This window comes from Centruroides vittatus, unplaced genomic scaffold (genome assembly GCF_030686945.1).
Source record: "Centruroides vittatus isolate TY-2023 unplaced genomic scaffold, ASM3068694v2 contig_1042, whole genome shotgun sequence".
Taxonomy (NCBI): domain Eukaryota; kingdom Metazoa; phylum Arthropoda; class Arachnida; order Scorpiones; family Buthidae; genus Centruroides; species Centruroides vittatus.
This window is the reverse complement of record NW_027120674.1, coordinates 258,163-275,068: the sequence shown is the minus strand read 5'-3', so window position 1 is coordinate 275,068 and position 16,906 is coordinate 258,163. Positions and strand designations below refer to the sequence as shown.

General features: G+C 27.1%; 1 protein-coding gene across 7 annotated transcripts in view; it reads left to right on the top strand.

The window, feature by feature from the left end:
• LOC136969866 (PDZ domain-containing protein 11-like) overlaps positions 1-16,906 on the top strand; it is a 34,788-nt gene that overhangs the window by 6,157 nt on the left and 11,725 nt on the right. The window contains exons 1-4 of one of the 7 annotated variants that reach the window (XM_067264189.1): positions 431-546; positions 2,564-2,629; positions 6,514-6,593; positions 12,635-12,721. In XM_067264189.1, the coding sequence (XP_067120290.1) occupies positions 6,528-6,593; positions 12,635-12,721 (153 nt within the window). In that variant the 5' untranslated portion in view covers positions 431-546; positions 2,564-2,629; positions 6,514-6,527. Of the gene's footprint in view, positions 1-430; positions 547-2,563; positions 2,630-3,478; positions 3,543-5,969; positions 6,050-6,103; positions 6,157-6,513; positions 6,594-12,634; positions 12,722-16,906 lie in introns of those variants that run through there. The other 6 variants (XM_067264162.1, XM_067264206.1, XM_067264200.1 and 3 more) reach the window with 6 other exon arrangements.

The window sequence follows — 16,906 nt, the reverse complement described above, 5'->3', positions numbered from 1 at the left end:
CGAGAAAGATTTTCATCGATTCTCCTTACAGCAGCATCTTTCTTGATGTCGGTCTCGGATATAAGAGAGATTAATTTACTACTTTAGGTTTTTAATTTTGTTTTTTACTACATAAAACTTTATATAGGAAGAAAGATCAAAGACTTGCCGAAGACGTTATTAAATAAATTATACAAGCACTCTCGATATTTTTACTCTCTTTTTTTTATTATTATTATTGATTTCGACTCTTTCAGCTAATTCTACGCTCTGAAAAACTGATGTTTGGAAGCATATTTTCCAAAAATTATTGGTTACTTGAGCATATATAAAATTATAGAGACGGTATTGAAGTTTAAACTGGAAAATTAGTCTTTTTATCAATATTTACTAGAAAATAGTGTATGTAATTCCCCAAATTAGGTCCTTGTGTTGGCGAATAAGTCAATATTTCGTGGAAACGACGTAGAAATCTTCTCTTTTCAACTGGTAGATCGCGAACCCCCAATCTGACGTATACCTACATAGAAAGTAATCTTCCAACTTAAGAGCTTGAGAAGCTTATCGGTAAATACACTTTTCATATTATATTTTAAATTATGTAAATAATTTAAGCCTTAAAAATTTGGCATAAATAATCTAATTCTTTTTCAAATTATTAGATTCAATTTTTAATTCAAATTTTCAATTTTAAAAATTTAAGTTATGGATAATAAAATAAAAATCGATTAGTAAATAAAAATATAATAAAATATTAATAAATGGTATTATAGGTAGCAACGCTATATTGCCATCTAGCGGAAAAATTAAGTACTAATCAATTGTTATTTTTTTAAAAAATAAAAGGGTATATTTGCCGTCTTTCAAGATATTTAATAACTTAAAATCATGAATTGATCTTAAAATATTCAGTCGTAAGAGATAAATTTCACTTTATTACATTATTACTCTTCAGCATCACTTTCAAATACTGTAATTAGTAACGATTTAAGTGATGTAAGTGAGCTTAAACTAATATACTTTTTCGGGTTTAAGTGACGGATTTTTTTCACTTTAAAATCCTTTTTTCTAATGCACTTCTAAAGTATCTAACTCTCTATTAACTAAATCTTATTACTTGAGAATGATTCCATAGAAGATGAAGAGCAACGTGCACGAGAAGGTAAAAGAGTGAACTTTTAATGAAAAATTGAGAAGAGAGAGAGAGAGAGAAAGCAAGAAGGTAGTAGAAAGTGTAAAGATCTGTACATTAAATTAAGAAAATGAAAGGAAATTATACAGCTTAGAAGTAAGTAAAAGCTCTAAACTTATTGGTAAGTATGGGTTACAGTTGCAGCTATTACTACTCTTTTTTTTCGAGATAAAAAAGATAAAATTGGGATCAAGATAGAGAGAAGTGTATAATAAGAAAAAGAACAGACGTCCTTGCAAATATTAAAGAAATTAACTTTGAAAAATTCCCTTAGAATTAAATTTTAGACTTTCAAATTAGCCAGATGCTTTCTAAATTAATAATAATATAGAAGAAAGAAAAAAAAAATACGAAGGAGAAATAAAGAGAATAAATTAAATGCATCTGCAATGATTTCTAAGTTAAAGAATTGATCCTTTATTTAATTTTTTAGATAAATATATATGTTTAGTATATTTTTTTGTGTGTCAAGTTTTATATTAATTCATTAAAGTATTAAAAATTAAAAAAGAAAATTCCATGCCAGAAAATATCAAAAATTTATATCAAATTTTTTATATAGTAAATATTTTAAAAATAAAGAAATTTGATAAACTATAGTTTACTTTTTATTAAATATTTTATAGAAGTTTTTATTATTAAATAAGAAAAAATAAGTAAAAAATATATATAGGCTATAGTTAATTAACCTTCGATCCATCATAAATCTTTGTATAAATTATAAATTTAATTTAATTTTAAAATAAATAATTGAATAGTTTTTAATTAAAATTGTTAAAAAGTTATATTAAAATTAGAGATTAAAAATAAATCCTTATAAATTATTTATATATTTTTATAATTATTTTTAAAATATATTATTAATTATTTAATTAGTAAAGCATTTTAAATATTAGAAATATATATACATAATAAAATATATTTTTATTATATTAAATAATATATATTTACTGTATTAAGTATTGTATTTTATAAATATATGTACACATTGTATTGTATTAAGGATTTAATTTTAAAATACGTATTAGAATTAACATTCTTAATTAATTAAATGTTTTTATGCATTTTAAGATTATTTAAATAAGTTTTTAAACGTATTAAAATTAAATAATTTGGATTATTACATCTAAACGTCATACAGAAGCTAATAAACGTAATTAGAATTTTAAAGATAAAATTTTATATTTAATAATGAAATAAAACACGAAAAAAATTGTTACAAAATTAAATTAAATGTTATAAATTCTTTATAATTTATTTTCAATTTGTTTAGTCATTTTATAAAGGTTATTAATAAATAAATAAATAATACTTTTTAAATAAAAATTATAAAATTTATTGAAGGTCTTAATTATTAAAAAAATAAAAGGATTTTTTCTACTTTCTTTTAAGATCAAAAGATTCTTCTCCAGCGTAACTTTGAAGGTGAAGCTGTCATTTACAGATGCCGGGATGAAGGTAATTTAGGTTGAATCAAAGTCCCGATAATCATAAGCGAATGGAATAATTCACTAAGTGAGAGAAAACAGAACCTAATGGTCTTACATTTGTCTTCCTTTATTTATTTCTTAAGTAGAATAATTCTATTTTTAAACATTACTAACCAATCTAAGTGTTGTTATCTACACTATATCAAATTATTTTAAGCATATTTCAATAATATTTATCTTTAATTTAATTATAAATATATATAAATGTTTTAGGGAAAAAAAAAATATTAAGTTAATTTGATTTTTGACAGACTTTTTCTGTTTAATTTTACTTGCTAATTTTTTTTTTTTTTTTTTAAATGAGCGACTTGTAAGGTTTATTTATTAAAATTTTGCTGTATATTATAAAATTATAAATCGTTTATTTACTTTATATTATTAATTTAAAATTTTTATATTTATAAATTACATTATTTTTTTATTTTACTTTAAAAATCGTGTATAATGCGCTTCACTCATTATTATTAGTTTAAATGTATTATTTTCTAGATTTTTAAATATAATCTCTTTAAAATTTAAGTTTTATACTCTTTTTTTTAAAAAAAACAATATATATATTGTTTTAAATTATTAAATATTTTCCAGTAAAGATTTGAAATGTTTTATAGAATATTTTATAAATAAAATACGTTTAAGAATATATAAAATAAATTTATTTATAGCTTATATATGAGATATATTATATATATATACAGTATATAGATAGAGATTGTATAGAAGTATTCAGAGAGCGATGAGCATTAACAAAGTTATCCAGACGGTTTGTTCAGCTGAATGCTTCTAAGAAAGATCCAAACTTGATGACAGTTGATCCCAAACAATCTTTTAAGATTCTGACTGAACCAATGAATATTGTCAGTTTGATAACTATCATCCATTAGGTAATGATGCCGTGGTGGTTCTCTTCATCTTCCACATCTTCCAGAGAGCCAAACACATCCATTTAAAACACGTTTTAATTAATTAAAAAGAAAAAAAAATTTTAAATATTCCATTATAAAATGAGATTAAAATTGAAGAATTTCATTAAAATATATAAATCTCGATTAAAATTTATTCTACACGTTTTTAAATTTAAGAGAAATTAATAATTTACACGTAGAGATAAAATTAAAAAAAGAAAAAAAAGTTTTATTTGATTAAATGATAAAATTGTAATTATTAAAATTATTAAATTGCTTCGTTTTGAATTATGTATTATTCATTGATGAAAAGTTTAATTAATCATTAAAATTTGAATAAGATTTCTAAACTTGGCATCAATGGGAAGATGCTGAGAATTAGCATTCATAATGATGAATAATCAATCTAAAAGAAACGTTAACGAGATATTAATTAGGAATAAAATGATGCAGTCTCATTAAAATATAATATAATGGCTACAAAAATAATAAATAACGATGAATACTTAAAATAATAATAACAATATATAAACTGTAATATATATATATATATATATATATATATATATAATTCGCGTTAGTCTATAGATTATTAATTTAATTAATTAAACTCTAGTACTTAAACACACAAAAAATAAAAATATTTATAATATAAATCAATAAAATAGTCGTAAAAACTTTTAAAATTTAAAATTCAAATATTTAAAAAAGATCTATTCCTATTGGCTTTTTTTTCCGACCAATAATTTGATACTCGACTTCGGAAACCACGCCTATTCTTATTTAAAAATTTAATTTTATCCAATCAGAGAAGGTAGATTCGTCATTCTTATTTCTCCTATTTTTTGTTATATAATTACACGACCCAAAAAATATTTTGTTTATAAAAATAAGATTTTTAAAAAAATATTTATTTATATATAAAATTATGCATTTTTTTATGTTACATAGTTTAAAAAAATAAAATAAAAAAATGTAAAGTAAATTCGAGAATTTAGATCGATGAGAACGATCGAAATTTGTAGGTTCCATCGTTGTTCTTTAGGTTGAATTTCTAATTATAATCTGTGAATTTTTGTTTTCCTTCGTGTTTATCTTTTATATTATTATACTATTATAAATTATTACTCTTACAGCATAATAAAAATTATAAAAATGAAGTTTATTGGACGTATTACTAGTGTATGAACTAAAATGTTTCCGCAGCTTATTGCTATCTTTGATTAAATAATTTACATATTCCCGGATTTATGACTTCAAATATTTGAATTTTGGAAATATTACTAAATTCTAGAATTTTTTTTTTATAAAAAAATCTGGATTCGAAAAATTTACATTTTTCGGTTTTTTTTAAGAACTGGCTTAATATTTTTCGTAAAATTTGAATTGCTAACGTGTAATGATGTTCGAAAATTTTCTCAGAGAAGAATTTCCCGAGAATTCTAACAGGGAATTTTTAATTTTTGCTATCGCTACAACTGATTTTGAAATTTTAATTACGGCAAGGGATTCTAAAGTTGAATTTTTTATATCGCCAAATATTTTATTTTTAATTATTTAATTCGTAAAGATACTCATAAATCTTAATGTATAAATTGTAAATGCAATTCGATCTGAACGAATAGTGGCAATATTTCATCTTAGTTTTTTTGTTTTCCCTCCCTCTTCTGCCATCAATTTCTTTTTCATTCTAAAAATATTTCAAAAAGCTAGATAAAAAGAGAAAGTCGAAATCGGAAGATACTTCTTTAAACACGGGCATTCCTTCTGGGAGCCCAATACGTTTTCACGTGGCCACCATCGCCGCCATCTTAGCGTGTTATAAATAAATCTAATTTACATCATGATTTTGAAAGTATTTCTATAATCTAAAATTATTACATTTTATCTTTTTATTTCTACATCAAAACATCAAAATTTTATTACTGTAAACTTTATTCAATTTATGTTGGATATTTTTTTTTTTTTTGTAACTCTTTCCGCCCTGTGGGCACTAAGAGGGCCTCTTATAGCAAGCCCATTATGGGTTCGGCCAGGCCCACAATGGGGCGGCCGGGTGGTGAGGGACGGGGACCGACATATCCTGACGGACCACCCCTCCGAAAAATTCCTGGGGATTTTTCGACCCGTCCGGATTCGATCCCGGGTTCCCCAGGGCGGCAGGGTGCTAACCTTGACCGCTCGGCCATCCGGCCGCCGATTTATGTTGGATTAAAAAAGAAAACAAAAAATTCAGTTTTATAAATCAATATCTAAAAATCATATAATAATAATTTTAATTTTAAAAGATTAATATTAAAAATATTAAAACCCGTATTTCCGTTTTAGTTTTTATGTTTATTTAAAAAGTAAATGTAATTTTCTTATTTTAAAAAATAACGGTTATTAACTTTTAACACCAGGCGACGCTATTTACATTTGTAAATAAACGAGGTCAACGTGTTTAGGTTTATGATAAATGTTCAATTTCATACATTAATTTTAAAGTAACTTAATGTGTTATGTATATTATACTAATCTTTAACTAATAAAAAAATAATCTACTTTATATTCTATTCAGTTTTATTTTTATTATAGATTTTCGATCTGAAAGGTTCCTTCTTTATTTGTTAAATTCTTAAATGTTTGTCAAAAGATTCTCCAGAAAAAAACCTGAATTTTCTGGTTTTAACCTTCGTAATATTGAATTTCAAATATGACGATCCATCATTTTTGAATAATAAAAAGTAAAAATTGTCATGTTTGATCGAAAAATCCCAACATTCGATCGATCAGACTCATATTTAAATATAGTTTATGTATATATCGCCTTTTATATGTTGAGTTATGAGATGATAACGTTATAAGGACGTCTATTACTAAAATTATTGAAGTTTAAATTTATTGGAAAAACTTCTGACCTTTAATTTTATCAATCATACTTTAGTAACATAAATTATTTATTATATAGGTTCCTCCTAGATAATGGAACGTTCTAAGATTCAACCTCCTCCGTATGAATATCCACCTCAATGGATCTCACCTGAAGAGGTAATGTTAATCATTTTCAGGAACTTCTAATCGAAATCCTTTAAATTTATAAACTGTTGATTATTCAGGATACAGCAACGTTTCTAGTGATGTATAAATAGACATGAATTTTAATTACTTTTTGTGTCAATGTATTCATTCAGTTATGCATTGTTATAGAAGGGCAAATTATTAAGATTTATATACCGTATATCTCGGCAGATAAGACGAGGTATAAATTTTTGTCGAAGTTTTATAGTTTTAGCTTATATCTGTCCTATAAGATGACCCCCAAACTATCAATTTTCTTTACACACCGGGATTCAATACAAAAACACACTTACGTAAGAACCAGATAACCAGATAACCTCAAACTATCAATGGCCAATGAATTTAGTTTAGATCAGCAATCATCATCTGAATAATAATACTGTATAATGTATATGGAATTATGTCCTATTTGTAATTTTTCAAAAGAACAAATTTATTTTCTTGCATCTGGCAGCACTGCCTTGCGATTGTTGTAAGCATTTGCACTGATTCGGCATTCGGGTAATGACCTTGATTATTCACAAAAACGTCGTATGGGCTATTATATTTTGTGCACATACCCTACTCTCTATTAGTAAATAATTACGGTTTGTCCGTTTTTTTATAATGGTTTTAATTTATATAAATTTCAATCTAATTTTTTGTATCTGTCCCACAAGACAACCCTGGATTTTGGAGGCCTTTTTTTATGATTCGACTATCGTCTTATCTGCCGAGATATATGGTATATATAATTGTGCTGTTTATAGATAAGTTTTTAATATTGTTATGATACTACATAATTTGACACCAAAATGGTAAGTTTTTACTTAAACTTCTAGTGTTTTTGGCCTAATTGGTAGGCTATTTTCACTATAACTCTAAGGGTGCTTGGGGCACATGCCCCCTTTTTATCTGTATTTTCTTTTTCCTACTCCCCAGGAGATCCCAAATTCAATTATCAACAAACAACAAAAAAATCATGACTTCTAGCCTATTTTACAAGTATAAAAGAAACTAATGATGATATTTGTCCATCATTCCATGCAACTTAGTTGTATGCTGACCAGAACTTGGCCTTAAAAACAAGAACATTCCTTGTTTTCAAAGCTAAGTTAGTCCCAATTGTAACCAGTGCTGCCTCGAGGGAGTGCTAATCTGACATTGAATCACAGTTTGAAGCTTCTTGAATAACGTATGATGCCCTTTTTTATAGTCTGGGGGCACTACTGCTGTTCCCTTATGTTAAAATAAAGTGCAAGTGTGTTGAGTGTTGCACTGTTGTTAAAATAATAGTATAGTGATAAAAATTTATCAGATTTATTCCATTAGTAGTCACCATTGAATAATAATTGCACCCAATGAAAGAAATATTAGTTTAATAATATTCATCCTCTAATACAGTGTTTCTCAAACTTTTTGGACCGCGACCCCCCTTCTGCACTTAAAAATTTCAAAGGACCCCCGAAGAATGAGTGTGTCGAAAAAAATCCCGGATGGAGGGAGTTAGGCTCGTATTTAAATATTTATATTCTTTTTATTATATATATGTGCAATTTATTTAAGTAAAAATTATTTTATATAGTTTTTATTTCTATTATTTCTAAACATGAATCCATAGTAAATTTATAAAATATTTGAAAAAAATTGATCTAGAATCAATTTTTCACGACCCCCTTGGGGGTTGTGACCCCACTTTGAGAATCACTGCTCTAATAAACAGCACATTTACAAGCCAGCAAAAGTTATAGACAGCACATTGTTTATTAGAAATAAATATGGTTTTATTAAAAATGTGATGATAACTAGTTATATAAAAAGTATAAGCACCATAGAAGTGTTAGAATTTGAATTTTAACATTATATTCTACTGTAACATATTCATTCTTAAAAATCAGATATTAATATACAGATTGTTTCTTACTTAGAGTCTGTATTTATATGTATATGTATAAAAATAAGTTAATTAGACTTTGAAATTATTATGGTATAGATCTTAACTACATAAATAGTGCTAAATATAACTTAAAGTTTTTATTCTATTAATGAAGTTATAGTTCATTCACCAATACCATATATTTTCATGTTATTTATAAATAATGAAAATCATTATATTGTTACACGTATTATGTATATTCAAAAATAGCATTGATAAATTCAAACAAAACAATCTTTCATTTAAAAATAAATGTTTATTGATTCAGATTTCTGTATATGTAGTAAGCATAAATTATTTCTTTTAAACTTTCTTTTCAATCATATATTAACAGGAAAATTATTATATATTTTATTAATAAATGATTAAATAATGACATACTGAAATGTCATTTGTAATCATACATTTATAATAGATCTATTTAGTATATTTATATATTATGATATCAATTTATCATCATTATTTATTATTAATTCTATCATTTTCAATATAAATATATATATTTTTTAAAACAGAATTATATATTTAAGAAAAATATGCATATAATGTATAAAAATCCAGAATCTTAGGTATAATTGTTAGCATCCCTGATGTTTATAGATTATTTATATTTATTCCGATTTGAATATTCTAGTGTTTTTAAAATTTCAGCAGAGTGTTCGGCGAATTTATTATTTGTAAATAAACTTAATGACTTTAAAATTTACCTTATAAATATTAATAATTGTTTTCTGTTTAATATTCAATTAAGAAATACTTTTGTTTGTATTTATGAACTCTGAAATAATTTTAAAGTTTTATAATTTTAATGACTAAAAATATCTGATAGCAAAGTCAGTTTCCATAGTAACCGTATGTTTACTTTTTATTCAAATTATTTTAGAACCAAAGATGAATGCATTTGAAAACTATTGAATAATTTTTATGAATACAATTTTAAGTAAAAATAAATTATTAATATGTAATATATTAGATATAAGTATAAAAGTTTTAATTTAAATATTATTAGGATGCTTCAGTTTAATCCAGTTGATTTGCTATTTCATACATATTTAATTTTTAATTAAAATTCTTCAAAATATAACTCATAATTTGGACAATCTCTTTCGTTCGGTGATGAATTGCTTAATAAAAATTATGCAGTGTAACTTTTGACTTTAACTATGTCTATGGTATTACAAGAGGTGAAATCAATGACCAGGTTAACTAACAGATAGCATAAATATGTGAAAAAAATGTTTAACATAGAACATTAATTTTTCAACTAAATTCCTATAAACATTTAGGCATTTTTCCCAATGTTCTATCAGCACTGAAAATGAGAACTTAGGCAACACGTTGTCAGAATCACTGAAATACATGTTCCTCAATCTCTTCATCACTTGAAAAATGTGCATTTTTTCATGTGATGAAAGTGATTATAGAGCAAATTCCACCTTTTGAAGTTTTCAAAGAACACTTATGTGTCGCATGATTTTCAAGTGATGAAGAGGTTCGTGAATGTACTGCGGCGACTGCAATGGTAACAGCAATCAACTGACTTTTATACAGCATGTTTTGGAAACTTGTAGAACATTGAGACAAGTGCTTGAATGTTTACAGGATTTGGTTTAAGAATGAATGCAACTAAAGTAAAACACAAATCTACTGGAACCGGTAAATAAAATGTACAACGCCTTTAAAACTTCCAGTGTAAAGTTTAATAGCTTAATAACGTTTTTGGTGCGTTGAACAGCCTTTTTATTATTTTACTAAGTTCCTCTGTTTATTGCCTCTGATTTTTTATTATTTGCTTTTATTATGTATGTAGTATAGTCTCGTCTATGCGCAGTCGCGGCTTTTGTATATTCGAATTTGGTTTGATTATTGTTATTCGTTTAACTGATGAAGGCTGATCAACACAGCCAAAAACATTAAGCTATTAAACTCTATACTGGAAGTTTTAAAGGTGTTGTACATTTTAAGAATGAATGCTTTATGTTAGAAATGTTTTGGTAAGTATCTACCTAATTTCTGACTTCCCTTTGTATTATTGTATCAGTATCTCTGTTCAGTTATACTTTAATATATTATTTAATATTTTTCTATTAATTGTCTCTTCTAAATTTTTTATCTCCTATAACTTCTGTTTATAAGTATGTTGTAATTGAGAAATATTTTATTTTCCCTTAAGCATTTAAAAATCATTAATTCTTAAAAAAGCAGTTGATAATACATAGATAATTGTAGCTGTTAATGAGTATTTATTATGTACTTGCTTGCTAGTAAATATGCTTTAATTACAAAGAGATTTAAAAATAGTTTAATTGTAGTGTGTTGAAATTCTGAGATTAATCAACAAGGGCCAATGCGGTCCTTATGAACAAATCTTGGAAAAATTAGTCACTCCAATACAGTTTAATAAAATTTTTCAGACATGTAATTACTTCGGCTTTATAACAGAGACCTAAACAACATTAGTTTAAAGGTAGAGGAGCTATTGGCCAGTGCCGACTTTGCCCACAGTAGAAAGTGAGGAGAAGAAAAGTAATCTAGAGGTGAAGGGTTTGGGAAGTAGGGGGATAGGAAAGATGAAGAGTAGTGAGGACCTCGGGGCACCTTATCGGCACCATTAGAGCCACTCTGTTACAATACAATTACATAGTACAATCGGTAGTAAACATTTGCATATTGACAGTTACAATGATTGGTCCAAGATGTATAACATATAACAGTACATGAGGGTGTACAATACCTAAACAACAGTATTTTAGCATCAAGTTATTAGATGATGGTATTTTCTAAATTTATTTTTCTAATGAAAATAAGAATGAGAATGTTTCAGTGTAAGAGCACCATAAATATGACATTCTAGCTAGCAATTTCATGGTTGGACCGATAGGATCGAACAATTGCATATTGCAGAATAATGTGACACCAAACTTAGTTGTGCTCAGATTGTAATCTGAGCACTGATGCTGAAGTACAGTTCCTGTTAATGTTGAAAAGTTCATGATATGAGAAAAAGCTAAGTATTTATCTGAAAGTGCACAAGAATACCTAAGTAATACTGAGTGATGAAGCTGCTGGTCACAACTCATCAGATGGAAAATAAGGAAAAAAAAAGACAATTCCTAGCTTTCCTCACTTATGTTGTACATAAAATTTTATTATGTATTCAGAAAAAGAAAGTTCTCTACATATGAAATGAAATGGGAATAGTCTGGAGATTTAATAGAAATCATTTTAATTTGCAAGAAACAATCTGTGTTACTTGTTCAGTTCAAAATGGGCCAAAGTCCAAGACCTATGTTCTCTATTGTTACAAAAACATGCCAAAAATGAAGTTGCCACCAATGGTAAATGAACAAATTAAATGTAACTTGTCATTTAATCCAAATCACAAAGACTGTATTTTTCAGTGTGTTCAGTTTTATAGAGTTCCTGGATTAGATTCTCTGGATCTCAGCCTTTTTTGAATTGACAAGTTCATTTAATACAGGATGAGTGACGTGTATTGTTTTATTGTATTCTAAAGTACTTATACATCTGGAAGCAAAGATGAGAGTGATCTCAATGCTGTAATCGGTAACTCTTTCCTAATATTCAGGAATTGCATGGTTTGAATTTCACTCTTCCAAACATCCCTAACCAATTAATTAATTAATTTATTTATTTATAATTATTAAATGTAACATTCAATGATAGTGACTTTTTCCTCTGACATATTTCATTACATGTAACTAGGAATCAGTTCTACATTATTTTTTACTACAGTTTAGACTGCATTTTTTTTTATGGGTCTATTAAATCCTTCAAAAAAATTGCATGCATTGGTATTCACAGTTACCAGCTTAGCTACAGCAAAAAAAAATGAACTCTAGGGTCAAATTGTTTGGTAATTTATTATTATTATAGCTGTTATATAGCCCAATGGCATACAGCAGTGGTTGGCTTTATTATTATAATATATCAGGTTTTTGTAGGGTTGTTTGTTTAAAATTTTTTTTAAAATTAATAAAACAATTATTTTATGAAAGTAATGTAATTTTAAACTTATCTTTATTTGAAACATACGTGAAAATAATATTTATAGATTGAAATCTTTATCTTTCAGAGACGATATCATCCCGACTACAATGGTGACATAAAGCATTTCCTACCTCGTCTTGTTAAGTTAAGAAGAAGTAAAGTGACTGACACTGTAAGAAGTTTAAAATTATTTTTATTAAAAAATTAATTTTATACAATAAAATAATATATAAAAGTAAATAGTTCATAAACTGGTTTTCTTAAGAGTTTGTTTATTTTTAAATCTCAAATATTTTTGAGTTTAACACATCCCTTTTTAGAGTCTTAGTTTTTGTGAACAAAATATATCAAGAACTGTTTGTATTCGTAAAAACATAGCAAATCCTGAAGGCAGTTAAAAAAGTTCATAAGAAATTCAATTGTTTCAAAAAGGTTAGGAAAAAGTTATATGCAGGTGTTCAGATGATTAACAAAAAACAAAGACTAGTGAACATATGCCTAAAAATGAACTGTTTTCAAATTATTTTCAAAGACAAGACAGTTTAAATTTTATAAAATCTCATCTTTGAGCTTATATGAAGGATTTACTTTATTGGCATGAAGTAAATAATAAACAAATTTAGGAAAGAATAAAAAAAATCTTAAAAAACAATGTCAGAATTTTTGAAAATGTATGACAATCAATTAATTATTGAACAGAAGTATGTATCAAACAGAGGACATTTGAAGACAGTGGCATAGCGTAGTGGGGGTAGCACGGGTGGCCCACCCCAGGCGACAAAATTTCACAATAAATACACAATACACAATACACCTGTACAATACACAATAATGATGATTGTTCTTGCCGAAAAGTTCCTTAGAATTACTGTATATTTTAGTCTTTTAAATTGAGATACCTAAATAAGGGGGCGGCGAAATTTTTCCTCTGCCCCGGGCGGCTGACACCCACGCTATGCCACTGCTTTGAAAAATTGTCCTAAATGTAAGTTTGAAGACTTACATTTAGGACAATTTTTCAAAGCGACAAGTTTTTATAAAATGTTTAATATTCAATAAAATGCATAATTAACTATTTTCCTATCCTTATTTTACATCAAACCAGATTGATGTAAAATAAAGAGGACCAATGAAGAGCATATTGTCCAAAATGCATATCCTTTAGAATTAATAAAGCCTGTAAACCTATCTTTGTTGTGTGATTTGTTCTGAGAGATTGAATCATGTAGGATCAGTCTTACACATACTCCTAACAATTAAAATGAGAAGAGGCAGTCAACTAACAAATATAACTATTTTCATGTTTATTAGAAATAAATAACCTTTGTTAAAAATTTGCTTGTAATGTCTTATTCACTGCATAACAAATGTTTATTTATCATTTAGAAAATTTTCCTAAACAAAAATAAATATTCATTCACTCAAGAATAAAATAAAAATACAGTAAGACCCCTTAATTTTGAGTATTAATATACACTTCCCTCTCAGTGAGAATTTTTTTTGTTGATTGCAAAACATGTATCCCATCTAACCATTTTTAAGTATTGTCTTCAGAATTTATTAGATTTTAAATATTTTAAGTATCAGTGAACATTTTGCCAGGCGTTACATGTAAAGAACTTTGTGTCATGAGTAGCAACTCCATGTTATTTGTATTCAAGTATGAGTCTTTTAGCTTCTGACTGTATATTTTGACTTTTTTGGTAGTTTATGCATATGTGGGCAACATGATAATCCTAGAATTATTATTCCACAGAATTCCTATAACTTAAGTCTCAGGCCTTAGAGTTATTAGTCTTCTTTTTGGACATTTTTGATTTTTCCACTTACAAATATCTGGAAAGAATAATAGATAAAACATGGTGTCCAAATTGGGGAATACCATCCTCTTACAATATTGGGCCACTAGATGGAAATCATGGATTTAAGTAATTTTAAACTTCTAGTTATACATTATCTGACAAATTTTTATGCCAGTTCATCGTCACAAGTAAAGAATCAAACAGGAAACTGTAAATAGTAATAATAAAATAAGATAAGCCACGTTTCTTTATGCAGCGCTTGAGAAGCACTTTACAGCGAACACACTGAAACTGGTTTCTAATTGGCCAACACTGCTCATGATGTCATTTCGCTACACTCTCGCTGCATAAAGAAACGCGGCCATAGGCTATAAGAGAAAATATAAGTAGAAGTCAAGCTAAGGCCAACTAGCAGGACATGTCTCCGAAATGAAAGTATCACACAATATCTTTATTATGTGGTATTTTCATTTAAAAAAATTAATTTTGTAACTTGAAAGGTAAGGCGCATCTGCTTTCTTTTTGCTTTTTTTGTATTTATTTCTTAGTTTTGCATTTATTGCTTAGTTTCTTTAGTATTTTAAAAAACGAACGTGCAGAATATTCTGCACGTTCGTTTTTTAAAATAATTCGTTTCACCTGAAGACGACGATTATAAACTCGTCGAAAGTGCTTGTGATAATAAAAAAGAAATAGTTTAACGCTGAAGTCAGTGAAGTTTCTCTACCAGAACCTAGGTACTTTAATTTGTAGGTATGGTATATATGGTCAACAGTCTTCTTGAGTTTGAACATTGAGATTTGGTCAGACCGATCCCCAAAGTTTCCTGTGTTCATTACTTTTATGTCAACATGATTCAAGTTGCTATCTCTGACAGAGCCTAAGGCCTAACTCCATAGTCAGAAAAATTCTTTTTGAGACTAAGCTCAACTTGATGGTAGAAGTAATCTGCATATGTAAATATATGTCCCGGCTCGAAGAATTTCAGTTCAATAATGTTTTAAGATATTTCCACCAAGTTGATGATGATCATCCCAAAAGTGAATAGACCTCAGTTTTTATTCTGTCCACTGCAGTTGTGGCTGAATAACAGCCACAACTGCACATTATTCGTGCTGTACGACACATTATTCTGTGGCTGAATAACAGCCACAGAATAATGTGTCGTACAGCACGAAACTGTAGCAACATAGAAAGAGCTGACGTCTTCCTTTTCTTTCCCAGTTGCAGCTTTGTGCCATAGGACAGATGGAAATTTGATGAGTCCTCTTATTGACAGGAACAAAACTTTCAATAGAAAGAAGGTCTAATTCCAGTACTCACAAATAGTTATGGCTTTTTCCTCTAGCATTTGTAGATATTGTCATTTTACCTTACGTTCAAACATTTCTTGTAGATATAGTAATTTAAAATTTAGCTTTCACCACTTAATTTTGAAATTTGTACCTATTAGATATAAATTAGATATACTAGTAAGATTCCCAGAAATGGTCCTAAATCAATTTCAAAAAAAAGGTTGTAGTTAGTGTCCTTTTCCTCAGTATAACAGTATTGCCCATAGATACTGAATTTTTTTGGAGGCAGGTGAACAACTATTATGACACACTGAAGTGCAATACTGTACAGAAATGAAATCTGAATAAACAGAAAACAGGATATGTGACATGACCAAAATTTTCATGGAAATGGAAGCACACAGGTATGCTGGATAATTAAAGGTCAGATTAGTGAGAGTCTACTGTACTACAATCTATTATTTACTTAGTGAATATGTTGCTAACATATAACTTCATGCTTACACTTTTGAAGTTTTTAGCATAAGGATTTTTATGAATTGGTTCAACAATACTCAAAATTTCTTGATAAATGCTTAAAATCTACTGAAATATACTTAAATTTCAGTTTTACCCATTGGTAGACACCTCGCCACTCTCTTAACGCGCCTTGATCATCTATCTATGCCATAGTCTTAAGTATGGCAATTAATTTGATATTTATAGGGTCTTATACTATGTTATACTTAATTTAATTTCATTTATTGTAATGTTTATTTGAAAATTTGTATTAACTTGTTTAAATTTTTGTAATTTAAAGATTACATTGGAACATTTTCCGATTTTTCAAATCTGTCTGATCCTGATGATGGTCTATAAATAGGCCAAAAACCTTAGATTTAAAATAATCTGTTTCTTGTTTGGTGTTGACTCTGTAGAATATTTTAGCCATTGGTCTATTTATATCTTGCATTAATAACAATTGCTAATACATTTTAATTTTCTGTCCAAAATAAAGAATCTTTTATGAAAATATCTGTACTGAATTACAATATGACTATTTCAGAAAGAAAACAAGCTTTAAACAAAGAGGATAATTAGAAATGACATATGCCAAACTTAATTTAAACTATAACTAAGAAAATTGAACCGAACGATAAGATTATAAGTGGAATATGTATTTTGGACTTGCTGATTTGCTTTAGATTTTTCTTATGATATGTAAAAATATAAAAATTAATCTTTGATATATGTTTCTATAAGTCGAACTACACAATAATG